General features: G+C 36.2%; 1 protein-coding gene across 1 annotated transcript; it reads left to right on the top strand.

Annotated features, from left to right (window-relative positions):
* Nucleotides 1-10,925: 10,925 nt before the first annotated feature.
* Nucleotides 10,926-14,976, top strand: LOC122348011 (interferon regulatory factor 8-like). Its single transcript, XM_043243245.1, has 8 exons — nucleotides 10,926-11,159; nucleotides 11,710-11,893; nucleotides 12,086-12,159; nucleotides 12,670-12,778; nucleotides 13,108-13,149; nucleotides 13,418-13,804; nucleotides 14,143-14,258; nucleotides 14,517-14,976. The coding sequence occupies exons 1-8, from the start codon at nucleotides 10,992-10,994 to the stop codon at nucleotides 14,706-14,708; spliced, it is 1,272 nt and encodes a 423-aa protein (XP_043099180.1). The 5' UTR covers nucleotides 10,926-10,991; the 3' UTR covers nucleotides 14,709-14,976.
* Nucleotides 14,977-15,763: the final 787 nt, after the last annotated feature.

The following is a 15,763-nucleotide window of genomic DNA, read 5'->3' as shown; positions in this document are numbered from 1 at the left end:
GAAGGTTCACCAGACCACGGAACAAACATTGAAGTTGAAACCCCAGGACGCATTGAAAAGGAGTGGAGGCCATTCGGAGGAGTGGGTCAAGGGGAGTTTTAGGCGTACTCAGCCATGGTAGAAAATCCCGGACCAACTGTGTTGCTCCTTTACTACAATATGTTCTTAAATACCTGACGATTTCTTGATTAAGACCCTTGACTTGGCCATTGGATTTTGGATGGTAGCCAGAGGTCAGGCTGACATTGATGTCGAGCTGCTTACAGAATGCGCACAATGTCCTCCAGGGGCCTATAAATCCTGGATGCACGATTGAAGAGAGCATGTTTCCATGTTGATGGGGAGTCCTTTCAGTGGTGATAGGCGGCATGATTTGGAAAAGTGATCAATTACGCCATTATAGTGGTGTAGTCATTGCAAGGAGGTATGTCGGGTTACAATGTCTTTAAAGATGGACCAGGGTCATGGGGATAGTAGAGGCTTGAGGAGACCGGGGAGGAATTTTGGGTGCTGATTGAGTATATATGTGGTATGACTTAACGTAAGGTTCTGATTTCTTGATCATTTCTGGCTACCAGAATGAGTTTTGCACTCAAATGAATACTGGGGCGTAAAGATGCCATGGGTGTCCGGCACTGAGAGAGGTATGTGTCCACTGCATTTTGCGCTTGTTCAAGATGGAGGGGATATACTGCTTGTCTGGGAACACTGTTGTGTGTATGTTCTGAGCCTGCTGAATCTCCTCCGGCGATGTCTGTGAGAATTCACGGCCACTGGTAGACAGTGAAGCAAACTCTCAGAGCACCCTCCAAATCTGAGTGATACTTACTCTCGAAGGGTGGCTTTCATCACAGCAGCAAATTCCTTATTCCTCACTGCATAATTTCTTTCTAGCTGAGGTGAGTTTCCGGAGAAGGTATAAGGGGTGGCAGTCAGACTGGGATTGATCTCTGAGAAAGCAAAAGCCCCAATGGAAGGTAATTAGATGGCAATCTCAAGATTTCCGGTCAGCTAGGGGTCGGGATGCTGGAGAATGGAGGCTGAAGTAAATTTTTCTTTCAGAGTATCAAAAGGCTTGGATTGTGTCTTAGGTCCATTTTAGCTTGGTGGGCTTTCCTTAAGGAGAGATATTATAAAAGAGTGATTGTGGATGTAATTGGCGAAGAACGCAATGGTAGAAGTTTGCAAAGCCTAGGAAGGCCAAGATACCCATAGTGCTCCTTTAGTGGTGAGAGTAGCCATTCTCTACTCATCACCCTCCTTTGATCTCTAATGAGGCGAGTAGGGCACTGAAGTTAGAGGCAGTTTGGGAGCTTTTGCCTGATAAAAATCTCTGTAGCAGGTACTGTGGAAGGTGTGGAATTTGCAATGGATTGAGGGTCTCATGCTCATGCTTAGGAGCCTACAACACATAGAGAGATGGATTCCTGATGTAGTACCCTATGTGAACAGTGAGGGCTTGTGTCTGATGGTGATTCCTCCTCCGATTAGTGCGCCGTTGATGGCTGTAATTCAAATGGGGGGGATTACAGGGGCTGTTTAGATCTGGAATTTCTATGACAATGTTCTGGTCAATCAGGTTTAGGACAGCTCCTGAGTCAATCATGGCTGTGAGATTAATAGACATTTAATCAATTTCAATGGTTATCGGTAAGTATTCTGTTACCTAGTAGGGCAAAATTATTAATATTCAACTGCGATTTCAAGTAGAAAGCAAAGTCAATGGCATAATCAGCAGTGGTGCAGCTTCCTGGGTGAGTTTCTGGTTTCCATCAAATTTATTAGGCAGGGCAAAGCTTTACTCGCCTTGGGTGAAGTGGGAGAAGTGCTCTGATGAAGTGAGCTGTGTGTCTGCTCACAAATTGCAGCTTGGTGAGTTGTTCCGGGTAGCTTTAAGGCAGTTAACTCAAAAAGTTGAATGCTGCTTGCAGGGTAAAATCCAAAAGTCGTGAAACAGATAAACACATAGCAATGATAAAGGTAAAGAACATATCTGGTAAGGCAGGTAATAATGGTAAATACTTTTGCATTGTATTCTTGGAGGGCCTCTGGTTATAAAGGCCTAAACAGAAAATGAAGGCAGAAGAAGCAGAGGGTCAGCCCAGCCAGTGCCCGGTGAGGGGACCTTCTGCTGGCTAGAGATGTAACGAATTAGTTCAAAGGGGAATATTTATAATTAATTATAGCTAGGTATAAATAATAATAAATATTTAGGTTAGATTTTATAATGAACTGTAGCAGAATTAACATTACAATTATTTGATCTGTTCATCCACCGAGCAGACAATATAATTATTTATCAGTTCTAGAAAAGGTTATTTTCCTGGCCAAGGAAGAATAGCTTTCTTTACTCTGCAGTACTAGCAGTGATTTAGCATGTAGCAATGGTCAACATTCAGTGACTTCCAATTGTGAGCAGCACCCAGACAACAAAACACATTTACATAGGATACAGGGAAAGTAAGGAAGAAAGAGAGAGAGAGAAGGAGAAGAATGGCAGTATTTCACATCAATTAACTACAACCTAGTGAGAATCATCAAAAATCTAAATTCACCGTAAACTGAAACTTAAACACGCATCCAACTAGTTATAAAAGTTACTTGCATTAGTTTTTGTTGCTGCAAAAGAATCCTGATGTGGTAGACAAGAAGTTCTTGATGATTTCTTTAGGTGTGAGCTGGAGGTTCCTCTTTGAAGGTAGGGAAAGTCCACGGCAAGATGACAAAGTTATTTGAAGGTAACTTTGGACTCAAGAGTTGAGTCTGTAGAGTATCTGTCTCAAAGAAAGAAAGATTTTTGAGCATTGAATAGTTGGTGTGTGTCAGGAACTATCAAAAGTCCCTAACACCATTTCAGTGGAATTGCAAATCAGAGGCATAGATTTTGGAGCGGGAGAAAGTCTATTTGTTTGCTTTTATGGCTCATTGACATCTTTATTGCTGGTCTGGAGAGTTGGAGCAACTTTATTCCAAAACACAGTAAAAATGTTATAATGCACTTTTCTATAAAGTAAATCATTATTTGAGGGGTAATGAGAGGAACATTTTGATACCAAGAAAGAACCCTCAAAGATATCAAAGTAGACATACGCCCATAAACATGAATATATGCATTTAGGTCTAATTAAAGCAAATAACGAGTTTTAATTAGGATAATAAGGTAAAGGGACACACATACAACACAAACATGTATGAGGTATGTTCATAACTGTAAAATAAAGAAAATGTCATTATGTGTATGCGTGATGTGTATTGCAATCGCTGTGGCAGACCACGCTCTAGTGAATCAACAGGTGAATGCACTTTGACTACATTACAGTTCCCATCACTTCAGCCAAATGGTTTTTATTATTTCAAAAGTCTTACAACCATTGATATATATGATATATATGATAAAAACAAAGCCTCATTTCCATGTTTAGCCACAAAATTATATATGTACATGTATATGTTAAAATGTATTATGAAACCACATACTCTATCTTTCCTGCTCTATTTTCCTCAGAGATGCACACGCATTAACAAGCATGCTAATGTTGCTAGCGCTACTCTGACAATTGTATCTGTAACATCAACTTGAAAACAACTTGACTTCTCACAAGCGAGGTAACAACAGTGCTGTTAGTGAAAAGGGAACTTAAAGTTTCACTATTAGCCAAAGAGTTTTGAGAGATGCATAGACTCTGAGGTAATTACATGCAAGGCCTCTGCTGGCCAAATGGGTGCCCTAAGCGGAGTAGTATTGTTGTGCCCCTCCTCAAAAAAAAAAAAAAACAAACTACTATAATGGGTCAAAATCGGCCTATGGCTAGGATTTTATGATTGATTTTATGGTTTCAAGCATTCAGAAATCACATAAAATAAAATTAAGCATTTTTAGTATGATAAAACCCATGGCTAATTTTGGTAAGGGTTGTCACGTCCACATTTTGATGAAGAAATTAAATAGGCTGTAGCATTTCTATTGCAAAAATTGGATATTTGAGTTTAATATTTGGTCTATAGCTACTAGCAAAGATTTGATCGTAAATTTACCAACAGCAATTATCAGCCCTTTGCAGGCATTTGTAATAATGTAAATTTGTTTATTTTGTATTACATTATGTATTTTAACACTGTTATTTATTGAAACTGTAATAAAATTTAGCCTACCATATATTACCTAGTTGTTTTTATATAATAATTTATACAAAAAAGTAAACTGTTCAAGCCTCCATGAATCCTATTTACAATAAGGTTTTAAGTATAAAAAACGGAGGTGTTGGCATACTGTTAGATTAGCCTTTAGGGTTAGCTTTAGCCTAGCACGAACACGTGCCCGCTTGCAGCGCTTCTTCCTTTGAGCACCACTTCCCGGCGTCCTTTCTCCCAGTCACGACATCAGATGACGCCGAGGACTGGGGCCTGGTCTTTGTAGCCGGTTGCAGCGTGACTTCTGTGCACACATGCACACAGCTGCGCCATGTACATGGAAAAGTCAGGCTAAAAACGTAAAAAGCACAATTTCTGGATCCGGAGAGGGCGCTGCATGCTACTGCCACACTGCCATCTTGGATTACCACAGAGATGTTCAGTGGTTTAAAGCTCTTCTATAGGGATGAATGAATGCTGAAGTTGTGAGGGAGTGCTTTATCAATGTTTGTCAGATCACACACAGCTGTGTGATGGAATATAAACCTTGAAACAGAAAATGCTACTCTCCCCTCATTTCCTGCATTGTTGGGCATTTTTTCAGCATGGCAATGAAGTTATTCATTCTCCCAAGGTAAAAATCCTTCAGTGGACATGTATTACACTTAATCTCAATGGTCTTGAGCAGCTGTGGAGATGAGCTGAGCAAAACTTCCTATTAAAGACCAGAGCATCAAGCATCCTCCAGGAGTTAAACAGCACAGATGTGAAATGTGTCATGGATTGTACTCTCAGTGGCAGGAAGCATTTACTTAAAGTTCTGAAAGACATACTAAGTACTAAAATATTATCAATTTGCTGAATTAAATCTAGGTGTACTCATATTTAAAATCCTTCATTTAAATAAAATTGGCTAATTTACTTATCTTACAGAAAATTCTGGCATATATTTTGTTGTATTTATTAAGTATATGTTTAATACATTTCAATTTTACTATCTATCCATGAATTATATTAGTGTTCAAATAATTATATTACAAAATTATATTATTACGAAAATCCATATTTATATTTATTCAGAGGGTGTGCTCATTTATGCTTTGCACTGTATACTGACTCAAGCTTATGAATGGTTATAGTGTATACATGCTGATTTTTAAATATTTCTATTTATCAAAGAATCCTAAAAAAATCGACTTAACTCTTTTTAATATTAATGATGATAATATAATAATAATAATAATAATAATAATAATAATAATAATAATAATAATGCTTTGAGCAGCAGATCAGAATATTAGAATGATTTTTGAAAGATCATGTGACACTGAATAAAGACGCTAAAAATTTGCTTTGGTCACCAAAATAAGTTGCATTGTAAAGTTTAAAATACAAATCCGTTATTTGCAATACTAAAAATATTTCAAATTTTTACCGTTTTTCTGTACTTTGAATCAAATGAATGAAGCCTTGATGAGGACAAGGCCCCTTTATTTTATGATAGTGTTTATTTTTAACAATAAATAAATTATTAACAATCACAGGGTAGGTACACTTAGTGCCCTTTTTTGGTTTGGGCCACTGCTCATTAAAATGTCTGTGCACTGAATTGGGGGCATTGTGGAAAAAGGAATTATATAATTATATATAATATATAATAAAAGGTATACTATATATATATATATAGGTAAAAGGTATATATATATATATATATATATATATATATATATATATATATATATATATATATATATATATATATATAAAAGGTAAATATAACATTTTAGACATCATTTAGTTTTTGCTTAGCCAAATCAATTCCAAACACAGCCACAGCTACGTTGTACATTTTATGATATCCTCCGACCTCAGTCATAAAGTGAACAGGTGTCATGCCTCAGATTGAAAGGCTTCAAATCTCAGGAAAAACAATGTCAACAGTCACGTTTCTTACAATTAGGCATTGGGCAAAACAAGTAACTACTGAGATCTGTCTGTCAATCATATAATGCAAGTCAATAGGCACACAATCTTAAAAAGCATGCACAGACATGCTAATTTAACTCAGAATGAATCACAGAGAACTGCCACCTGTGCACTGGTGGTCAGCAGATAAACGTCAATTTTTTTTTTTTTTTATTTAGTGAACTATTCCTTTAAATCATCTAAAAGCGCACACATGTATGTAAGGGAAATCTAAATATTCTAAATCTAATCTAAATTCTACCAATTTCCATTTTAAGATCTTGGTATTTATAAAAATTTCTGCATATAGCCTGCTTATTTTCCAAGTATATCTATATCAATCAACAGGGCAAAGTCGTGTTCAAGTTGGTGAGAAATAGTGGAAACTAACCCTGGCGTTTTCGCAAAAATCATGATTGAGTGCTTTCTAGTATAGAGCTGGAATTTGCTGTCTAATTTGCTCCTGAGCAAGCGAAAAACTGCCGAATAAAGAATGGCTCATATACTATAGGAATTCCTTGGTAGATATGTGATCATCTCAGTCAGCTGATGCAAGTTGAACTCACAAGACCTGCCAAAACTAACTTTTTAAAAGTTTACTACATAAGGCATTAATGGGAAACTTACTATACTATAAAACAAATAACTTGACTTTTTCATTTCTTTCTAAGGGAAAAATTAAAAGCAACTGATCATAATTTAAAACAATATTTGTAGCAGACAATTACAAGTACATAAGCTAGAGCAATCCAAACCTGCTGCCACATTCTGGGCCATCTGCATAGGCTTAGTCACATCTGCTTAGTCACACTGGCTGGAAGTCCTGTTTTGTAATGAAAATCTTGAATGAGAAGCTGTTGACTGTGATCAGTTGGTGGTTTGGCAGGGATTCTAAGGAGTTCTGTCTCCATAGATTTGACCTGAATCTAATGTTCCTATGTTAAAGGTATACACATATTTTAGCTGAAATGTTTGGGTTTTCAGGTTGAAATAACAGATGTGAGTAAGATATACATGCCACAATTCCTGGTATTGTACATTGTTATTTTTTTTTTATATATAAGTTGTAAATCAACAACAAAAGCACGTTGAAAAATTATATTTCTGATTTTATGCACGCAAACAGGCAACATAAAAACATTTTTTGGCAGCCAGTTATTTCAAATCTTAAATATCTAGAAATGGAACTGCTGAAGACTGTGGCTGTATTAGAGAATAACTCGTAAAAACAAGTTTTGTGGCAAGCCTAATCTAGTAAAGGCAGTCTGCCTGGAAAGTAACCGGATGTCTGTCCTCCCACTCTTTTCCAGCACAAACTCTGAGCAGGGCTGTGTGCCAGGGAATTCCCACCATGTTTCTCAAGACAAACATAGCTTCACTAGACTGTTAAATGTATTACAAGCTCGGATGCTGTGTTTGTAGTGACTGCTTTTTTTTCTGTGGAAAATAACTTGCTGATGATAGGTGGATGATGTGGGGTATGATTACTAAGGCCAAGATCAGGTTTTTTATTAAAACACAGCAGTGCCATTCCCAGAAGACAACCCCTGATGGGATTCCTAGGAAAATTCTTACACCATTAAGTTACATTTAGTGGTGGGTGTATGATTCTGGTTTGGTCAAAGAATATTTATTTGACATTGGCTCAGAGTGCTGTGATCAAGAGTGAAACTGATTTCTATTAGTTTCCCAGAAAAGCCTATAATAGCATCCAGCATGTGATTGCATGGGGCTCTCCTTTTAACGAGCGAATTAAACCTAGTCACTCAACGTTTGAGCTTTTAATTATGTGGAGAAGGTGTTTCTAAGTTACTAAGATCTCTGCAGTACAACAGAGAATGGCTTCTGACGACACATTTTCAGTTAAACATAGCAAAGTATAGCATAAAGAACTGCATAAAAATGGCATAAAATGTTATGATTTCTTGCTGTCTCTCCATCACACCATGCACAGCAACTGAAACTACACTAAGTTCTGTTGTTTCTGTGTCATACTACAACCTTTCATTCGTACTGGTTCTGATCATGGAGAAGGTTATATAAATGCTTGCTTGAATGGAAATACATGCTTTCTCTCTCTCTCTCTCTTTTAGTACCGGACATGGTTGCAGACCAGCTACAGACCCAGCCCTTTTAAAGACCTGGAACAAGTCGAAGCTTTACTGAGTTTATACACAGAACAGGGAGACAAAACGATCCAGAGTGGATGATTTACAGTGCATCGGGGCAGCATAAGATCAAAGAGACCCTGATTTCAGTTTCTGTTTTCCACCTACTTTAACCCTAGCTGGACAGTAATGACATGTGAGGCAATCTGACATATGTATTTCACATAAAATAGTCATGCTAATGTGAGAACTCTTGAGTTAATCTTGAAAATCAAAGTGATTAACCATTTCATAATTTTCATTAATTCCCTTAAACAGCTTGAATCAGTTAACAACAATGAGAACAACTCAAGCTGTCAAAATACATTGTGCATTTGGATCTTTTAGCTTTGGCAGTAATGGAATATACTGTATAATTTATCAGTAAAAAAAATACACTACAACAATAAAGTAGCCTTTCTGAATGCAATACCTGGACTGTTATTTAATTTTTTCTGTCTTGTACCACTGTTCTCTCTAAGGCTGGGTACACACCACAAGATAATCGGGCCGATTTTGAGCCGATTTCTCCACTTCTGACAATTCTAGGTAACGTCCCGATTATCTTTGTGGCTCTAAAGATTATCTCATCAGATTTTCCTGTGGTGTGATTTGTGTAAAGAATGACTGAATTTGCTCAGTAGAACATTGCAAGCACCCAACCGATTTCCCTGAGCGGAAGTCCTGATGTTTTCGTGGAGCCTCGAGAAGAAACGCGCGTGTAAAATCTGGAGATTATTACATCTCTGAGTTTAAAAACAAGATACAATAAAAAAGACATTTACTAAAAAATAAATACAGTGATATAAAAACAGCCTACGCCTACAGCCTCGGTCAGTTTTGATGTCATGGCGGGTCGCCACACATAAATTAATGTATCGGAAACTCATCTCACGGCACAAATCTGAGACAACTTTATTACTACCATTGGCTGCTTTTGTAGCCGGCGGCAGTAACCAGACCTCCAAACAAACACAGACTGAAAGGTCATTTAGGGCCAGGCGCGTGCGCCCAATAAAATCGTCTACAGGAGCAAAACGATTAAATCTAGGATTGTTTGTGGTATTTAAAAAAAAAATCTGTTTGCAGCAAATACTAGGAGAATCTTCGCAGATAATTTTCCCTCAAATTTTAAACAAACCGCATCACAGAGCGCCTCATGTGATCTCGCGCAGCAGGTTCATCATGATCGTTTAGCGATGTTTAGCAAGTATGCTTGCATCTTTCTAAACTGAGGTCATTTCACTCCAGCGCTTCTCTTTCTTCTTACGGTTTTCAACATTATTATCAGTCCATTAATTAGAGAGTCCTGTTATGAAACTGTTTCTACTATCCAACAGAGCGTTACAGTAGCTGTTTTCCGGTCGCGCATTGGCTATTGTAAAAATGACTGACGTATTCATATAGCCGTCATCGTCTCGATTTAAATCCTAAATATCAAACATGTTCGATATGATCATCGGGGTGAGGTCCAAAGTTTAATCGGTGAACGCCTCACATTACCATTACACATCACCCGGGACCGATCTTGTTGCTCGAAAAATGTTTTGCTTCGATTCTCGTCAGGGGAAAATCGGGCTAAAATCATATAGTGTGCTTCAGGATTAAAGCAATTAAGGAATTGCAATGGAAAAATTATACCACATCTTATATTTCCCTTTTACTGTTTAATGCAGCTTTTGTTCCTATTCACACTTCTCACAGTATCTATAATAATTTGCAAACCATACACATTAAGCGACATAGTGGATATCGCAGTGATTTTAATGACCAAAGACCAGGTTGTAAATACATTATATATGGAGATGTTATTGCCCACCCCTACTTCACACTTATTGAACCAGTAAGAATGACTTGTTCTGATTTGAGTCGTGTCATGCTCAACTTCCTCTCACGTTGTCTTAAAGAGAGAACTCCTTCACGATGACCACTACCTGTGCTCATATCCTCAAAAAACACCACCAGCATGCAACCTTACCTTTCCAAGATCCGCTTTTTATGGTTTCCGCATGATCTTTAAACTTCCTGACAGGTTAGACGTGGCTGTGACATGGGACGTTAACCATTTCAGAACATGGCATTATTTCAGCATTCATTCTTAAATGTGTATATATATATATATATATATATATATATATATATATATATATATATATATATATATATATATATATATATATATATACGCATTTAGAAATAATTTTACATACAAACACACACACACACACACACACACACACACATATATATATATATGTGTGTGTGTGTGTGTGTGTGTGTGTGTGTATCTAATTTACAAATAATGTTAATTGCATTCCCGTAAGATAAAATAAACTGTTTTATGATATAATTATTAATTTTACAGTTTTATGTACAGCATATCTGAATAAGATATATTTCATTTATCGCACGACCCCATTTGTGGGATATTTAAGAGAGTTTAATGAATTGGGTTCAGACAGTATGAAAGTCCCTTTCCCCTCTTCCCTGCAGATCAACTCACACACCTCCAGAGCTTCGTAGAGATTTCTTGTAAATGCCCCCGCTTCTTAGAATCTAATTTACATATTCATACGTCGCCAGCTCTAGCGCACAGTGATTGGACGGTTGGGCGTTGCGCTGGCCAATCCCCTGTCGTGACATTCTATGTTCCTCACTTAAGCGGGTGTCTTTTATAAATAAAGCGGCGTGGATGGTTGAGAATGTAAATTATACAGTCAACCATCAACACGCTGTAACGACGAAAATATGAATCCGGGTGGTCGCAGGCTGAAACAATGGCTTATAGAACAGATCAATAGTAACATCTATAATGGACTGCTGTGGGAGGATGAGAACCGCACTATGTTCAGAATACCCTGGAAACATGCTGGAAAACAAGACTACAACCAGGAGGTGGATGCGTCCATCTTCAAAGTAAGCATTATTTTATTATAATTTATAATTTAGTCTATATAAAATGCTGCTGCTGCTGCTGCTACTGTTAACTTACTATAATTACTACTACTACTGATATTTTGTCACACTGATACAAATATGTACTTTTGTAATACGTAGATAATAATCTGGTTATTTAGATTTATTTAGACAATGGCAATTGGTACGCAAAAGTTCTTGCCACAGTTTTACATTTCTGGCTTTCACGCTCATGCAAACTTATTTTTACAGTAACTGGTATAATAAATATTAGCACTCGTCATTTAATTAGTAATTGTTTAGTTATCATTTTTAATTAAAATATGACTAAAGTAAAATTATTATAATTATGCTACAATTTATTACTAAATCATTTTTTTATCTAAATGATATTGTATATTGTTTCATTAATAATGTCCTGCAACTGTTTGTCTATTCTAAAATACAAATAAATATCTGCTTCATTCAGCCCTCAGTTACTTTACAAGTCTATTTTTTGAAAGCAATTGAGATGTTGTGGTGATATCTGACTAAGCATGTGTTTTCACAGGCGTGGGCGATATTTAAAGGGAAGTTTAAGGAGGGGGATAAAGCTGAACCAGCAACATGGAAGACTAGATTGCGCTGTGCACTCAACAAGAGCCCAGATTTTGAGGAAGTTACTGACCGATCCCAGCTTGACATCTCAGAGCCTTACAAAGTGTATCGGATTGTGCCAGAGGAGGAACAGAAGTGTACGTTTGTGCTTTTTTTTTTTTGCTTTTCCAAGAAACATTAGAAATAGCACAGAGGCAAATTCTGGTGCAGATATGCATTAATAGAAGTTAAGTGACTACAGAAGGATTTGATATTTAACTAATTATTATGTACGTTATATTATATATATCTTTACAAGTTAAATGCATTTATTATATTTTATTTTGTAGTGGGTAAAGCCTCTGGCTGCATCACTGATACTGAAAAGGGCTGCTCACCAAGCCTGGATGAACTTCTTAAAGAGGTATTGCCATTTATCCACATGTTAAGGATTAGTTCATCTAAAAATGTCTTTTCAACACAAGTTAAGATATTTTTAAAGCAATCTGACAGCTCTCTGACACTCCATATACAGCAAAGATAATACTATGATCAAAACGCAGTAACCTAGGACATTAATAGAATAGTCTATGTGACATTAAGAGTTCACCCTTAATTTTTACAAAGCTATGAGAATGATTTTGTGCACAAAGAGAACAATAATAGCATAGTTTATTGAGCAACTCTTCTCTCAAATTACTGTTGTCGCTGCTTTTCTTTGCTCAGTATTTTAATAGATTTGTCAAATTGAATTCCAAAGATGTCTGAGGGTAATTAATTAATGATAGAATTTTTCTTTGAGCAAAATCCGTTTACCCGTTCAGTTTTCCCTTAGAACGGTTAATGATTAAGGTATTACAGGGCGAATAAATATATTTAGTGTGGATTGTGGCAATAACTGACTCATGACTTTCTACATAATCTGTACATGCAGTCTCCAAATGATGAATACCTGGGCATCCTGAAGCGTAGTCATTCTCCCCTTGATGAAGGCAGTAACATGCCTTCAGTGCAGGAATGGTGGCACCAAGGATCTCACAATGGTACAATTGTTTGTAACTTTTAATATTTCAGTAATATTTAAGATCAAGTAATTTTAACATGAATACTTTCTTGGTTTCTAAAACGTGTGAAAATCACTTTTTCAAAATGATACATGGAAAACACAGAAATAATTTGGCTGCAAATTTATGCGCTACATAGCCATTACAAGATTGACTAACTTCCGTCAGAGTTGCTGACTTAGTGTGTTGTGTTGTTCTTTCTTTCTTTCTTTCTTTCTTTCTTTCTTTCTTTCTTTCTTTCTTTCTTTCTTTCTTTCTGCCTTCTTGTAGTGGTAGGTACTAATATTTTGTTTTATATATATTCACAGCTGCCGTTGTTCATCAAGATCCTGCGGGTACATTTAATGCTGGTACGTTATTTCTGTTGTGTATGAGATGTAGATTCTGTTGTGTCATATTAGAACATTTGTTCAGGGCTTTTTATTTTCTTTTTTTAATTACAGATTTACATTTGTGTTGTTTAGATTAGATTCAGTAAAAGTATCATTGTGCAGAGTACAGAGTCAAATGCAGAGACAGAAAGCATCTAACATCTAGTTAGCATCTAGACGGAAGTGCAAATGACTGTAAATGCTTTGATTAATGAGTAGTATCACTTTTGCGTTCTCCTGTCTTCAGCATTCTCTCAGATGATGATTTCTTTCTACTATGGCGGTCGGCTGGTGGGTAGCACAGTTACCACTCATCCAGAGGGCTGCCGTATCTCCCCCTGCCAGCCCCCTCTGGCTGGTAGCTTCTTGTATGGACCAGACAGTCTTCAGAATATCCGCTTCCCATCTGCTGATCTCATTGAGAACGAGCGTCAGCGCCACATCACCCTTAAACTTTTCAGCCATTTGGAGCGTGGTGTACTGCTGCGTGCTAACAGAGAGGGCATTTTTATCAAGCGCCTGTGCCAGAGCAGAGTGTTCTGGAGTGGCCAGGACCCTCAGTATAACCCCAACCCCTGTAAACTGGAGCGAGATGCTGTGGTGAAAATCTTTGACACTGCCAGGTTCCTGCAAGGTAAACAAACATCTTCCCAAATGTATTATAACTCCAGACTTTTTTGTAAATGTCTGTTTCAGTACTGCTGAAATACAGTTCACAATTTACTATATAAAAAAAAATTGTAATTACAAGTGAATGTTGTAATTTTGAATAATAAAAATATTTTAAACAAAACAATTTACTATATAAAATCAATATATAAGGTACTTAAAGGTCATTAATAATATGATCATTATCAGTTTATTTTTATTTAACATTTTTTTTTTAAATGCAATTGACCTGATTCATTAGTTATGTATAAATTGGATCAATGGATATTTCAATGGATAAGACAAATCACTTTTTTTCTTCAGTGCTGCAGTTATATCAGGAGGGTCATTATCAGTCTCTGGAGCCCACTGTCACACTCTGTTTTGGGGAAGAGTTTAATGATTTCAGCACTGTCAAGAGCAAATTAATCATTGTACAGGTAATTATTATAAAAATACTTAATATTCACAATAGACTGTTAGTTGTATACATTGACATTAAATTGTTAGTTGTACAAATTGACAGATTTACTGCATTAACTAAATAAACCTTGTTGTAAACAGTAAAAATTTTGACTTTCTTAATATGAATTAAATGTGTTAGTTTACTAATAGACAGTAAAAGTACCTTTTTTACTGCAAATTCTTTTCATTTAAAACATGAAACACTGCAGTGACCTAATGTTTTATCTTAAAAGATCACAGCATTGAACTGCCAACAGTTTGTGGATGCAGTGACCGCCCGGCGATCCCAGTACAGCAGCGGGAATCTGGAAATCTCAGATGAAATGGCCGGTGATCAGATGGCTCGAATATATCAGGATCTATGCAGCTACCCAGTTCCCCAACGAGCTTCCTGTTTCAGGGACAACCTGCCGATTCCAGTCTGAGGCAGATATCTAAGCCAGCTCAAAGAATGAGTTTGTTTTGTTGAACAAAAAGTGATGCCTTTAAAATCTTATTACATAAAAAAATGATTGACTTCTGTCTTTATAGTATCCTGTTTTCTCAGGGCAGAAAATAGTATCTTATAGAAGGTTTGCAATGTTCTCAGGGATGATGTGCTCGCTTGTACTCAAGGAAATTTTATTTCTTTGTCTTTGTTTATATTCTAGTGTTTCCAGAAGATTTTTGGCCAAAACATTGAACTTTATCTTTCTTTTTATTCACTGTAAAGTTGATAGGTTTTACTATCTGTATTATTTTTTTATTTTTTTATACTTTTTTAAGAAATGTAATCCTTAATTGGATATATATATATATATATATATATATATATATATATATATATATATATATATATATATATATATATATATATATATATATATATGAATAATTAAAGAAATTTAAAATAAGTGAGTAGTCTGGTTTGGATTTTTATGTTCTGAGACCAACAATATGATGGGCCATTGTACAGAACTGGTTTGTCTCAAATCTTAAAGCACATTTAAAAATGATTAAGATATTTAACATTTTGATGTTTACTAAGAACCTTCTATTAGTAAGCTATATATATATATATATAAAGAAAATGTTTAATTTGGGTGGTCAGTGGGCAGAATATATTACCTTTTTTCCCTTTGTAAATGATAAAACCTTATATAAAAAAGAACAATGTGTTCTACATTGTTCATGTTACTACAGTGTATGTTTTAGTGAATTTATGATCAGGAAATATTCCTGTGTCCCTTTTTCTCTCATAGCTACGTGGTGAGTAGATAGACCCTATCATTTTGAGGTAAATGTGTATAAAGGAAATTAAGTGTTTCCAACAAAGCAAGCCAGAGGCTAGAGCAGCATGGAACCGAAACTAGCAAGTGAATACTATTTATCAGATTAGCCTCATTTACATCGATTGATACACCACTGACCTACAGTTATGTGAAATTCCTCATTGACAAATTCGTGCCCAGGAAAAAAATCAAGTAATGTAATGCAATGT

This window comes from Puntigrus tetrazona, chromosome 7 (assembly GCF_018831695.1).
Source record: "Puntigrus tetrazona isolate hp1 chromosome 7, ASM1883169v1, whole genome shotgun sequence".
In the NCBI taxonomy this organism is placed as follows: Eukaryota; Metazoa; Chordata; class Actinopteri; order Cypriniformes; family Cyprinidae; genus Puntigrus; species Puntigrus tetrazona.
This window is presented reverse-complemented; position numbering and strand designations above follow the sequence as displayed.

Coding starts and splice junctions, on each gene's coding strand:
- LOC122348011 (XM_043243245.1), top strand. CDS start 10,992: ATGAATCCGGGTGGTCGCAGGCTGAAACAATGGCTTATAGAACAGATC. Junction 11,160..11,709: donor TGGATGCGTCCATCTTCAAA/GTAAGCATTATT, acceptor GTGTTTTCACAG/GCGTGGGCGATATTTAAAGG. Junction 11,894..12,085: donor GCCAGAGGAGGAACAGAAGT/GTACGTTTGTGC, acceptor TTTATTTTGTAG/TGGGTAAAGCCTCTGGCTGC.